Genomic DNA, 13733 nt, shown 5'->3' on the forward strand with positions numbered 1-13733 from the left:
AATTCAGCCGAATTGAGCCACCGAGCCCAGTGATTGGACCGTGAAAAAGCAACAGACAGACAGACAAAGATACTTTCGCTAGATAGATAATATACATATATAGTATTGATATAAACTAATTCATATTTGTGCGAATCTTAAAATTATTTGAATATTTTATACAGAGAATTTAAAGGGATATAATTCTCAAAGGATATATATATATATATATCTACACTCATATTATAAATTTGTATTTAACTCTTATAGTTGGTTGTATATTAAATGTTTATGGTTCTTCTTTGAATATTATCTAAATACATTTCTTTGAAACGATTCAGAATTTACATAAAACATTTTAAAGATAAGTATCGAAAGTTTATTTCTTGTTGAAAACAAAGTTGTATCAACGGTATCCCATTTTGTAATGGCTATCTGCAGCGCAATGCAGCAGTAAACAGTGACGTATACTGCGGCACAATAGAACACCTTAGTTAAATACAAAGCAATTGAGCGTGAACCCTCGCCGTGAATAGTTTACGCAAACAATCAATCAGTGATGTTTGTTGCTTAAATTGAAAATCTCATTAATGCATACATTTCACAATCACGGTTTGATATTCGGTCCATTTAACCTCGAAATGTTCATTGGTTCAAATTCCATGTAATCAAGCGATTATATTAAATCGTTTAGTGAAATTAAAATAATCGTAGCGTGGACGAATCGAAACTGTAGTCTATTTTAATGATTGTTTTGCCTTTTTCTGAGATATGAAATATTTAAGCGATTTTAAAGTTATTCTGTTTTGTGTTTTTAATAAATTATCAGTTTACAGTATTTTATTTTAATATATATATATATATATATATATATATATATATTTTCTTAGTTTTCTACTTATTGCTAATTTAACACATTAATTATTATTATTATTTAATAATTATTTCCTTTTCATTTATAAGGATTTGACATGATTAGAAATTATTTAAATTTTATTTCAATAATCATGTTGATATATAAATTTCATTTTTCAAATGACTTTATTAAAATAGATAATAAATCAATAAAGTAAACAATTTTATAGCTTTAAAAATATTAAAAGTATCTCCTTTTAAAGTTTTAGTGAAATGTGGTATTTTAGGATTAAATTAATAAAATCCGAACTAGATTCTATCAATGAATAATATACACACACAAAATATTTGATTAACGATACCACAAACGAGAACGATAGCTAATCGCCCGCGGATTTGTTCGCGTTTTAGAGGTTGGTCAACACCCATAAAAAAGTCATAAAAAGGCTTTTGTACGGGTTCAAGCTTGTTTTATACCAGATTCAATCAAATTTGATTCAATGGCGTCGCAGTGAAAGAGTAACAAACAGAGAGAGAGACAGAGATACTTTCAAATTTATAACCTTAGTATAGATATACATATTTCTATTGCATACACATTTGCAAGACTGGAAAATGCATGATTTATTACCGAACTCTTCCAACACCATGTTTTAATTAAATACAAGTTTATTATTTATTTATTTATTTTCGGGAAACAAACAGTACAATAGAACAGTAATAAAAAAAAAACAATAAAATAATACATAAACCAATCAAGTTTCCACTGATATCTATTACAAATTAGAAGCAGAAAGTAATAAGGACTAGAATAATTATATCAACATATAAAAAAAAATTACAAAAACAAAAATCAATTAATATTAGTAATTAAAAAAAAAATTAAAACATTCATAAAAATAAATATTAATTACATAAGACAAAATTAACATTCATTGATTTAACAATTCCTTGATGTTCTTTTTATAACTTAAAAGGGAACATGAAAATATATATATAGTACTAAATTATTTATTATACATGTTACATGACCGATGGATAAAGCTATTTTGGGCATATTTAGTTTTAGTACAGGGCAAATCGAAAGGAGCATGTTTTCGCTTACAAAATTTAGGCACATTAAAATTTAAACAACCTAATAAATAAGGGCTGTCGGTAACATTATTTAAATGTTTCTATTAATTGATTGTTTTTAATTCTTCCAATTTATTTTTGTCCCATTGCCGTTGAAACGTTTGCATCTTTGAGTAGTAGTGCAAAAAGCATCATTAAAAGTATAACACCTCGTCTTATTACCTCTACTGGTGACAGACGGGTTCGTTTTTTGTAAGGAGGATCAGAATTGCGATTCAACGGGGAAATGCTGCTAGCAATCTTGCTACCATTCCACGCGGTCAAGATTTATACAGTAACTTAAAGTATTTTCAATTCATCCACGATAACACTACACCATAGAGTATTTATTGTACACACATTACACATAACATTACACTGAATCTATAATTTTAATTTATTATATAGACTCAATATCTTGAAATAAATAGTTTAAATTATAATTATTATAGTTACACTATTGTAAAATACATTTTTTTAGATAAGACCTATTGAACTAGCTGTTAAATCAATTATGTGAAAACGAATGTAAAAGAACACGCGAACTGGCGTTTAACACGAAAAATAGATTTAATTGTTTTATACGACATTTTAAAGTAATATTTTGAAAAAAAGGTTTTATTTTACCAGTTCAAATTTGTCTGGCGGCACACCCACTCATCAAGGGGCGAAAGATTTGTCTACATAAACATAAATAACATACATAAGCAGCCCGTAAATGTCCCACTGCTGGGATAAAGGCCTCTTCTCCCTTTGAGGAGAAGGTTTGGAGCATATTCCACCACGCTGCTCCAATGCGGGTTGGCGGAATACACATGTGGCTGAATTTCGTTGAAATTAGACACATGCAGGTTTCCTCACGATGTTTTCCTTCACCGCCGAGCACGAGATGAATTATAAACACAAATTAAGCACATGAAATTTCAGTGGTGCCTGCCTGGGTTTGAACCCGAAATCATCGGTTAAGATGCACGCGTTCTAACCACTGGGCCATCTCGGCTCAAGATTTGTCTATGACAAATTTTTTTTTCAAGAATATTTGGTCAGGCAATGTTTATGAATTATGTGCCTGGATTGAACTGATAGGGACTAGAGGTTGGAACACGTAACTCTCAATACTTAGAATGCGGTTTAACAGGAGTAAAACTGATTTTTTATTTTGAATACAAACTTCGTGGTTAAACCTTCATGTATAAAAATAATGCCACATCCAGGTATAACCCACCTCCTGATCCAGGATTGAAGCAGCGTAGTGAAATTAGCTACAAACGTAATCTTAAAAATGAGTTCTTTCTATTTTCTTTATAGTATAGGAAGGCGGAAGAGCAAAGAGGTCACCTGATAGTAAGTGATCACCACTGCCCATAGACATTGGTGCTGTAAGAAATATTTACCATTCGCCACCAACCTTGGGAGCAAAGATGTTATGTCCCTTGTGCCTGTACTTACATTGGCTCACTTACCCTTCAAACCGAAACACAACAATACTAAATATTACTTTTTGGCGTTAGAATATCTGATTAGTTGGCACGATGCCCTAATACCATGTAAAAGCCTACATTTATTAGCCAAACAAAGAGTGCCTTTATCATTAAATATATAAACGGCTAGTTGTCGCCCGCGGCGTAGCTCGCGTTTCAGGAGTTGATCGGCAGGTTTTAGACATTAAAAGTCCTTACGTCGGGTTCAACCTTTCTTCATATAAAATTTCATGAAATTCGTTTGAGTCTTTTGGGCATAAAAACGTAACAGAAAAATATAAGGACTACCAAACATACAGACACAGTTACTTTCGCATTTAAAATATAGTATAGACAGTTCATCAAGTAAGTTTTCAGAGTTTAGTAGCACGAAGTCCATAAACTTCTAAGATACAAAGCATAATGTCGGAATGTAATCACCAATATTCTAAATATCGAGAACTAGCACTTAGTTTAATCTTTTAGACCTGAGCATCACGACAACGTACCTTTTATATAGATCCTTTTTTCTAAACAATTGTATTCTCCCTTGCTTCTTTAATTTATGGTACAACGCCAGAAATCTTAACCCAAGTTCCAACGATAACTTTCACAAGTTTCACCTCGAATCGGATAAACGAAGCGTGAACTCATATAATACGAACAAAAGCAAGCAATAACTTTTATATATAAGCTTTAGATATTGTACATCATTGAACACATTCTAAATTCAAATTCGAAATCTTTTTTTTTTTAATAGAAGTGGCAGTTTCATTGCTTATCGATAGTCAACCATAAACATCGTATTTATTAGGTTTTTAAATATCTATCAATATTCTAACAACTGTATAATCGAAATGTTTTAACAATACGAATAATTCGAGTTAAAAATTCGCAAAAGCGGCATGATAAGATCTTTTCAACACTTATCTCAGCTTAAATGAAGTCGAGTGTCGTTAACATTTCAGAAGTTCGTGAACTTATCGTTAGCAAAAGTCAGAGAGTCTCGCGTCTTAGAATTACAACCAAGGTCGTTTAAACGATATATCATAAAATAACTTTGTTATTATATCTCAGCAATAGGTTACATTTATAATAGATCTGGATAATATATATTTAATCGTAACATGTTGGGAGTTTCCTACTGTTGGGAAAATGCTGGCTTGGGACTGGTTCCAAAATGTTTTTCCATGGGAAGTTTTTGGATACACATATGGCAGATTTATCCGACACTATTACAATGGACAGATTTTTGTTGGTAATCCAACGTAAGTAGAATTCTTTTCATTGAGTAAAAGTATTCTATTTTTAATATTACACTAACAAAATTGGATCAAAGCTAAGAAATCGTAACATAAAAAAACCATTAAAGCGATCTAAAAAAGTGCAAATAAAAAAAACGTATTTGGTGATACCACAACGCTGAAGAATTAGTACGAATGATATATTGTATTGTTTTTTGTGTCTCCGTGTTAAGAAGTTAAATTATTTGAAAGCAAGTCTAAATATTGATACAGAGCTACTGCTACGAGTACAATATTTACATTTCTGAACTGTCGCTGGTTTGAAATATTTTTTTTTTTAAATATATTTAATAAATTTACTTGTATATCGATATGTAAACGAGTGCGAAATCGATTTAAACCTACTGATAATAAATTCATATCAATTCGAAATTCGAATTATTGCTTCGTGCTTGGTACTTGCGAACAATTACTTGGTATGTCAATAAAAAAAATCCCAAAAACCAGCCCTTAATTTTTCTTGTAATAACTGATAACTTCATATTTCAGCAAAACAAAATTGTTCATACACAATACACATATGTACTAAATTAATGAAAATTATTTTTACCTCTAAAATAATTATTGAAACCTTTATTACACTACTCTCAAGTATTACTTATGTTATTTTTTATAGTATAAGTGATATATGCCTCTTTCTATATATATATATATACATATATATTAAGAATAGTCTGATGTAAAAGATATACGAGTACATTTAAATTAAAGTGTTCAGTTTAAGCTCGGACGGTTTTACTAAATAGTGGTTAAACGAAACGCTGAAAGTGATTTTCGTTGCAGTAAAACACCAAATTGAAACCAAACGATGACGTGTCGCTTTCAAAGCCAACAGTCCTGAGGTACTAGCGGGCTTTATAAAACATTGTGTATTGGGTAAATAGATACATCACAATATATCTCTTTTTAGTATTAGTAATTTTACGTTGAAAAGAAAGAGACAAAGCTTTGTTTGTATATAACTGATAAACTATGGTTATTAGTAAGGGGGTTAATGTCTAGTCGTGCTTGTTATCTTACTTTGAAATTACGGTTTGTAATTAAACTAGCAACCCTAAATTAATAGGACAAAAGTTAAAATTTTCACAAGCCGCCAATTTATGAAGTCCCCTGAATTGGATGCTCTGTTAGATGTACGAGTGTCAAAGACAATGTCACTGGCAATATTATTTTAATTAAGGAACTAAATGTGTGTGCATGTGTTACAAATCAAAGTTATTAAAAACTCGAAAAGTTAGTAGGTTTTCCCCGTTGAATCGTAATCCCGATTCTCTGAGGCAAAACCTAACCAGACTTCCACTTACTACTTCTAACAGAGTGGATATGAAGACGAATAGGATTGTTAAATTTTAAAAATGCAATATTTAGTATTGTTTTGTTCAAAGGGTGAATGAGCCAAAGCCAGGCAAGACAAGTTACACAAAATCTTAGCTCCCAGGTTGGCGCCGCCTTGACGATGTAATGTATATATTATATAAATGTCTTTAAACGGGAGTTACTATGAATAAAAATGTTTTTGCCTAATTTTCAAGCAATTTAATAATTCTAGCTTTAAGGTCTTCAAGTGTATGAGGTAAATTCCAATCAGACAAGAATAAGAATCCATACTTTTTAAAAATAAAACTAACATTTTAATATTGTTATTTCTAAAATAGTGATATTATATTTGTGTGTTTATTTTAATATTATTAAACATGTATTCAAGCAACAATATTATTTCAGTAATACGTTTGTTTGAAATAATTTTATGAAATATTTAAACAAAATACTTCAGTTAAAGCCGCAAATTGCTATTTGCTACATTTTTCCCTCGCTTTGAATTCATTCAACGAATAGTCGAAGCTAAATTGGATTTAGCACGGATCAAAACGGCAAGTGTCGACATCCTCATTTTACAGGGGTACCGACGTAAATCTTATGAAACCACATTTCGGGCTCCTTTATTAATCTCGTTTAAGCGCGATTGCTGCTCCAATCAACTGGAAACGTTTTAGCGACAAGCAAACGATTTTTACTTCACTGATTTTAAAAGTCTCTAAAACTGTATTAATAATGTGATATCAGTTCCAACGAAAACTACCTTAGTACACATAGGTACACAGCTGTTGCCACTAAAGTAGCTAAACTTATACACCAATTTTTCAACGCCATTTTTAACATACAAAACACTCGCCATAAATATTATATAACAAAACGACGTCTTATTTAGATCCTAATCACAGCAAATAGCCTTGTTAGCCATACAATATGGAGAAGAGGGGCTAAATGAACCCGTACAATCACAAAACGATGAACTAATACATATATGGATTTGATTGGGTAATATCTCACCACAAACAAACAGATCCTTTCAACTAATACGTGCGCGTTATTCGGTCCAATTACGTAGCTATCAAATCACATAATAAAATTCCCAATACGCACTGTTGTTTTTATTAAGTTGTTAAAACTTTATTGATACAAATGTTATTAAGAAAGTTGACATTGAAATCAATCAACTGTAATTAAAAAAAAAAAAACTTCAGACTCGAGACAGATAAAAGCCAATCGTTTATTTTAAAGTTTATTTCCAGAACTTTGGGTGACTGGCTAAATGCCCGGAAAGTAAGGAGCATAAACTTCAACGAACTTCATTGAATTTCTTTATTTCATTTTAAAGGAACAAGAAAAATTGGAAAAGTTTCGCGTCGTTATTATTAAGATTTATTGTGACTTCGACTAACTGGCGTCGTAGAACCATTGTAGACTCAACCCAAGAATTACAAAGGCGACCCTAATTTACAAACACACGTGATATTCGCCGGAATTTAATAACGAAAATGTATTTCACCGTCTTTGTTGCCAAGACATTGCAATAAATTACAAGGGTATTATTTCATTAATTAAATTGGCGAACCTATCCTCCGGGCAAATGTATATTAATTAAGCTTCAAAATTAATTTATCTCTGTTGAACAGACGACTTCTATTTAAATATTCTGAAACATCCCTACAGTGATTTCTTACGTTGGTTGCTAAATATTCATTTTTTTAAATTATCATTTTAAATTTAAGTTTAAAAAATAATTTCTTAATATTTCATTCTGCGTATCCGTTTTCTAAATATTGTTTACGTGATTGATATTATAACTAATAAAAATATTGGTTATGGGCCAAGTAAGTCTGCCTGGCAAATTCGACTTAGGAATTTATTTGTCTTGTTAGTTTTCCACCAATCGATATAAAAAAAAATATATATATATGTGTTCCTACGACAACCATGACTTAAAAATGGGACTCTACACTCACAGACGAAAACCACGCGGCAAGTTTTTCTTGTTTTTATTTAATTAAAATAATGTTTGGTCTGCAGGTCGTGCAATAGAGCGTGTGTGCGCAGGTGCTGATGGCGCAGGTATGGTGTCGGCGGCGCGCGCTTTGCTCGCTTCCGTCACAAGAGTACTCTTATTAGCAGACATGGTCGTCGTGCGACAACTCCTCCTCGCTAAGGATAAGGTAAAACATGCGAACACAACGTAAATTCCAAATTATCTATATCTCCCTAATTGTATGTTACTGTACTAAGCCAGAAATCTCCAACGAACTGCCTACCTACCATATTTTATTTACAAACTAATTAAAACGACCTCTTAGCCCTAGATTAAGTCCAGATATTTGGGTTTAAAACTAATGACTTATAAGGAAACACCAAGTGCCCGGATATAGGGGTAAGCCTCCAAGTCGGTAATGTGCCAGAACGGATTTAGCCTTTCAGAAAATGCTCCACACGAAAGACAAACAAGAACTTTACACGTGTTCTATTAAAATGTATACGAATAAGAACGATCCGTGAACGTACAGAATACAAACGAAAAGAGATTATGTGTATACCTTAAAGTATACACATAATCTCTTTTCGCTTGTAAATATAATGTGTTGCTAAACAAAACGATGGCCGTTAAACTTATGAACTTATATTGTTCACTTCTCGATTGCATACATTTCAATAGTCTGACATCTAAAAGAAGGGCCTAGTTTTATAGTATATGTATTGTATTTAAATATTTCAACAGTTTAGACAAATAGGAGACCACTAACAAGTTAGATATCATTATATTAGTTTTATTTTTATAGATAAAGGTTATTTCCCTCATAAAATAATCTCTCTGAAGCAAAAATAATATTACAAATCATAATTAATCGTTGGCAGTTCTTAATTAGTGCGTTCAACAATACAAACCCTTCATATATCGATATATCCATCGATATGCAATACATACAACTTCATAGTATTTCTTGGAATCAAGAATTCTACTAATGCTACTAGCGTGCAGTTATAACTACAACTGTACATGCATTGACATAGCTTTACGCTACGAGCCTAGCGGAATGGAGCACTGACCATAAACTTCAAAAGAATTTAAAACAAAAACTATATAAAATTTACTTGTCGTGTCAAAATAAATGTTTTCAGATTTTAATGCAAGAAAACAACATAGGCAGAATGGCGATTTATTAAACATTTCCATCTTTCTAATCTGTAATATACATGAATATATACTTATTATATATATAGTTTGTATCAACGCGCTAATCTCAGAATATACCAGTTTGAATTTAAAATCTTTCCGGGTAACGTAATCCATTTAATGAGAAAGGTTATTACTATACAACATGACGCTACGAAATACGGAAGCGGAGCAATAACGTATAACGCATGTGAAACCACGCTAAGCAGCGAGTATAGATGTAATTTCATTATTATGTATAGCTGTATAAATCACACATTCCATTTCGAAGTAGAGGGGAGGCAATTTCATCTAACGAGCTATCAAACTTTGCTTTTAACTTATTAAATTGTATTTTATGCGAGCAGGTGGCGCGGTCGTTAGATCGCTTAGAGTCCGTGTCTAACTTTGCGGAGTTCGTGCGCGCTTTCACGGAATTCGGAGGGGGAATGGTAGAACTGGCAAGACTAACAGCAGAAAGGAGAGCAGACCTTCGTGATGAAAGAAGAAAGGCTCAAGTAGCCGCTGCGAGAAATGTCCTAGAAAGGTCAACCCTCATGCTTCTCACCTCGTCTAAGGTATTGGTGGTAAATAAAAATATATATATATCTTGAACCGTATATATAGTATGTATTAAACATATATTATATTTTTATGATAGAGAAATAATTATTAATTAAGAAAATATACATTTTATTTCTAAAACCTAAGTACTATTACATAAACCACTGAAATAGGCCATATCGGCCAGTGCCTTCCCAAGATTTGAAACATTCTATTAACTAATGAAATGCACGATAAAAAGAAGTTTTTATATAATGTTTACTATTATTAATATATCAAATTTACGCTATTTTTTTAAATGTTTTTTGTTTTCGAAAAAACAAAAAACAACCCCAAATGCAGTATTTAAATATGAATAATTTTATCAATAAAACCTCTTTGGTCCTCGTTTAAAGTACGATTCGCTGGCGACGGCTTACGTCGCTTAATCAATATCCGGCGACCGTTATTTACACGAATGGCTAAACATAAATTTTGTATCAGTGTGAGAGAAAATTAGGCCCGTCTTAGGTTAGCCTTGTCGATCTATTATGCAGGTTTTGCGCCAATTCCGCACAGCACTTTGTTTGTGACGCGGTTTATAGCTAGCTATTACTCATTCGGTTTTATAGGCAAAACTGGATTACATACCAGTGGATATTTGTATATTTCAGTTTCAATAGAAAAAATACTATATGTTTATTTATTTATTTTATTGCACAACCAAATTGGGTTGCACAAAAGTTGGACTTAAAGATAGTGCATTATCTAGCCTCAACAGTGTATAAGTTAGGGTGTACTGGCTATTTCTCTGTGATATTGAATTTATGTACAAAAAAATACCGATGAGTTTCTTTCGCCGGTTCTTCTCAGGTCAAGGTTTTATCTTTTCCAAACCGATATTAGTGTTTAATTTAACAATCAATGTGTAAATATAAAGCTTCTATATTGATTAAAGGAATTCGATTTTCATTTGATTTGTTAGTAAATATCTAATAGTACCTACTAATACATACACGAACTAGCATATATGTAAAAATTATAGAACCACAAAATAGATAAATTTATATACAGATAATGTACAATAAGAAATAGATGATAAATTCTATTAAATTAGATCATTGTTCCAAACTAAATAAAGTAGTATCTACAACACTAGTATAAACTTTTATTACGGTACTATACTTTGCTGTAATGATTATCATTAAGGATAGCTAATGAACTATTAACTGACTGCTAGAACTTCTTGACATCTATACTACACAACCATTAAACATCTCAGAGTTTGTCTATAACCGAATTTTTAAATAAAATAGATTCCGTCATAGCTCTGTCTACGTATGGATGGGGCATCGAAGAAACAAAAAAAATATATACGCACATGACAACAATACTTCAAATCAGAATATTTAAAATTCAAGTAGACTCATAAAAACACAATTTGAATCATGTCACAGCATTAAATCAAATTTAAAATCTACAATCGGTTCGGAAATTAGATTCTATCGAGAAGAATTACGTCATTTTTAATTGCAGAGTTTATGTCAATAGAATACAATTAATGTGATTTCAATCAGTTATTTACGCGTCCGCGCCAGATTTTGACAAAAGAATTGAATTATTTCTGAACGTGAAAGCATTATTTTAAAATAGTATAAAATCAGGTCATATTTTACAAAGTAATCTCATTAATGGGTCCGTATATATAAAGGCAATAAATCCTATACCTCCCTTATATTTATTCGAAACACGAAGACCGGTCATTCCGTTATGAGCTTCATTACTAGAATTTTATATATAGAGCAGGATTATATACAAAATACTCATTGATTTAAACATTTATTATAATAACTATACAAACAATCATTAGCTTTTCTATATTGGATAACCAATTGACGAGAATAAATCTATAAGATATTGTAATATTTCATATAATTGTTTTTTTAATGCGTAAAGTTTATTTACATTTGTGGCTGCTATTATGTTATATTAAATCCAGGAATGAGCGCAACGAAACACCACCGTCATTCCCCACTTATCCTTAATACAGATTACACAACAATCTAGCTAGGGCATCAGCAGCACAGCCAAAGATTTTTATTGTTTTTGTACAACAAATCATGAAATTAAAATAATAATAATAATACGAATACCCTTTATAAGCAAATAAAATATGTCATTATATAATTTCACATACTTGTATACATAAACAGTTTAACAAATATCGGTGTTATGTATTTTCGCCTCCTCGTGTTAAGTTCATCTGTATTCGTGTTATGAAATATACAAAACAAATTTATTGTATCCACAAGTATCTTTGTCACAGCCCCAGCTTACGTAATACGTATTTTCCTATTGCAAACCGATAAAGCTATTCCCGTAGCGTGGGGATTTTCTACGACTGCCGCATATTTAATCGTTTTTTATTCGTTCAATGTTATTTCAAACTTTCTAGTGAAACGTTACCTTTTTAACCATGTTACAGATTAATAAAACCTTACTAACATAACCTAACAAGGGGGAAATTTGTTTTCATATTTTGGAAAGACTGCACGAATGTCATTAAGCCTTTTAGTTCATGTATTTAAATTGTATAAATTACCGATGTAATTTCAAGATAACATTGTACTATTTTGAACTTAAAAATAATTAAATCGACACGTCACGTCTATGAAGAAAGATATAATAAAAACAGTCTTTTACATATCAATTTCGTCCTTGAATTACTATGTACATTTAAATCGTATCTTAACATATTTTTATATAAAAATTTGTATAAAATATGAACACTAGTGTAGCATGTTTAAGTAATTAATCACCATAATACATATTACACAAAGAAACGGCATTAAAATAGAACATTGTTGGTTCAGACTTGCTTGCGGCATCCGGGCAGTGCATCCGCGCGGGAAAACCGCGACACGGTCTTCTGTCAGATGAGGCGAGCGATGGACCTCATTCATTACGTCGTGCGAGACGGGCTGCCGGGTCACGAGGAGCATTCCCACGAGGTCCGACTTCACTTTGATTTTATACAACAATATATATATTTATTTAAGTATATTTTAACATATAATTAAGATGAATTGACTGACTCGGATGAATGAATGGATTGGTTTTCTTTTTTTTTTTCCTTTTTGCCGTGTATCTTCGGTAGCCAAGCGCAAAATAATCTGCCAATGTCACGTATAAAAATATGACAGATAAGATTTATAGGTTATTTTTTTATATTAAATTATTATTAAGAGTATTATTGAAAGTAGAATAGCTTCTATTTTACATATTTAAACAATACTACATAATATAGTACAACAGAAGATATATTACGATTATTTTTATTGAAAAGTTTATTATTATCTATAATTACATCTTGAGTTGCAGTTAATTTTTTATGACAATGATTTTGTGTATCAATAATTTTAATTTATAAACTAACGTAATAATTTCTCTCAACATAAATTACACGAGGTGTTCTGGTAATACGTTATTTTAAATATCGGCTTTAAATTTGGCATTGGCGGCAAGCCAATGTAATAAATTTATATTTATTTCCATAATTTATGGAATATATTTCGGATTATACTACTCATAGGTGGATTTAAGATATCAACGAACCGCAGCCTCACTAATACAATTGTAGCGTTCACGACAAATGCAAATGGGACGTACTCAGATACAAAGGACTAGCATTTGAAGCTTGAATTTATGCGGTCAGAGACAATAGAAACTTTATTTTTATTCAAAAAGGATTTAACACGGTGCCTTTAAAATAACATTAAAGTTTACTTAATAAAATTCTTGCTAAATAATGACCAGCTAATACTTTTTTTATTTATGTTTTTTACTATACCAGTCCAAAACATATATATATTTGTAAACTCGAAGTATTAAAACAAGCTAGTAACCGTCATGTATTGAATGCTTCTTTTAAAACTTTTTTTATTTATTATCCGATACGAGTATTGTACATTGAAAGTACGGGTAGTTACTACG

General features: G+C 31.2%; 1 protein-coding gene across 6 annotated transcripts in view; it reads left to right on the forward strand.

Annotated features, from left to right (window-relative positions):
- Positions 1-13733, forward strand: part of LOC125064168 (alpha-catulin) — a 90004-nt gene that overhangs the window by 64348 nt on the left and 11923 nt on the right. For all 6 annotated transcript variants that reach the window (XM_047671075.1, XM_047671102.1, XM_047671084.1 and 3 more), the window contains exons 3-5: positions 8063-8205; positions 9566-9775; positions 12614-12751. In XM_047671075.1, coding sequence (XP_047527031.1) covers positions 8063-8205; positions 9566-9775; positions 12614-12751 — 491 coding nt within the window. The remainder of the gene's footprint in view (positions 1-8062; positions 8206-9565; positions 9776-12613; positions 12752-13733) is intronic.

This window comes from Vanessa atalanta, chromosome 1, assembly GCF_905147765.1.
Source record: "Vanessa atalanta chromosome 1, ilVanAtal1.2, whole genome shotgun sequence".
In the NCBI taxonomy this organism is placed as follows: domain Eukaryota; kingdom Metazoa; phylum Arthropoda; class Insecta; order Lepidoptera; family Nymphalidae; genus Vanessa; species Vanessa atalanta.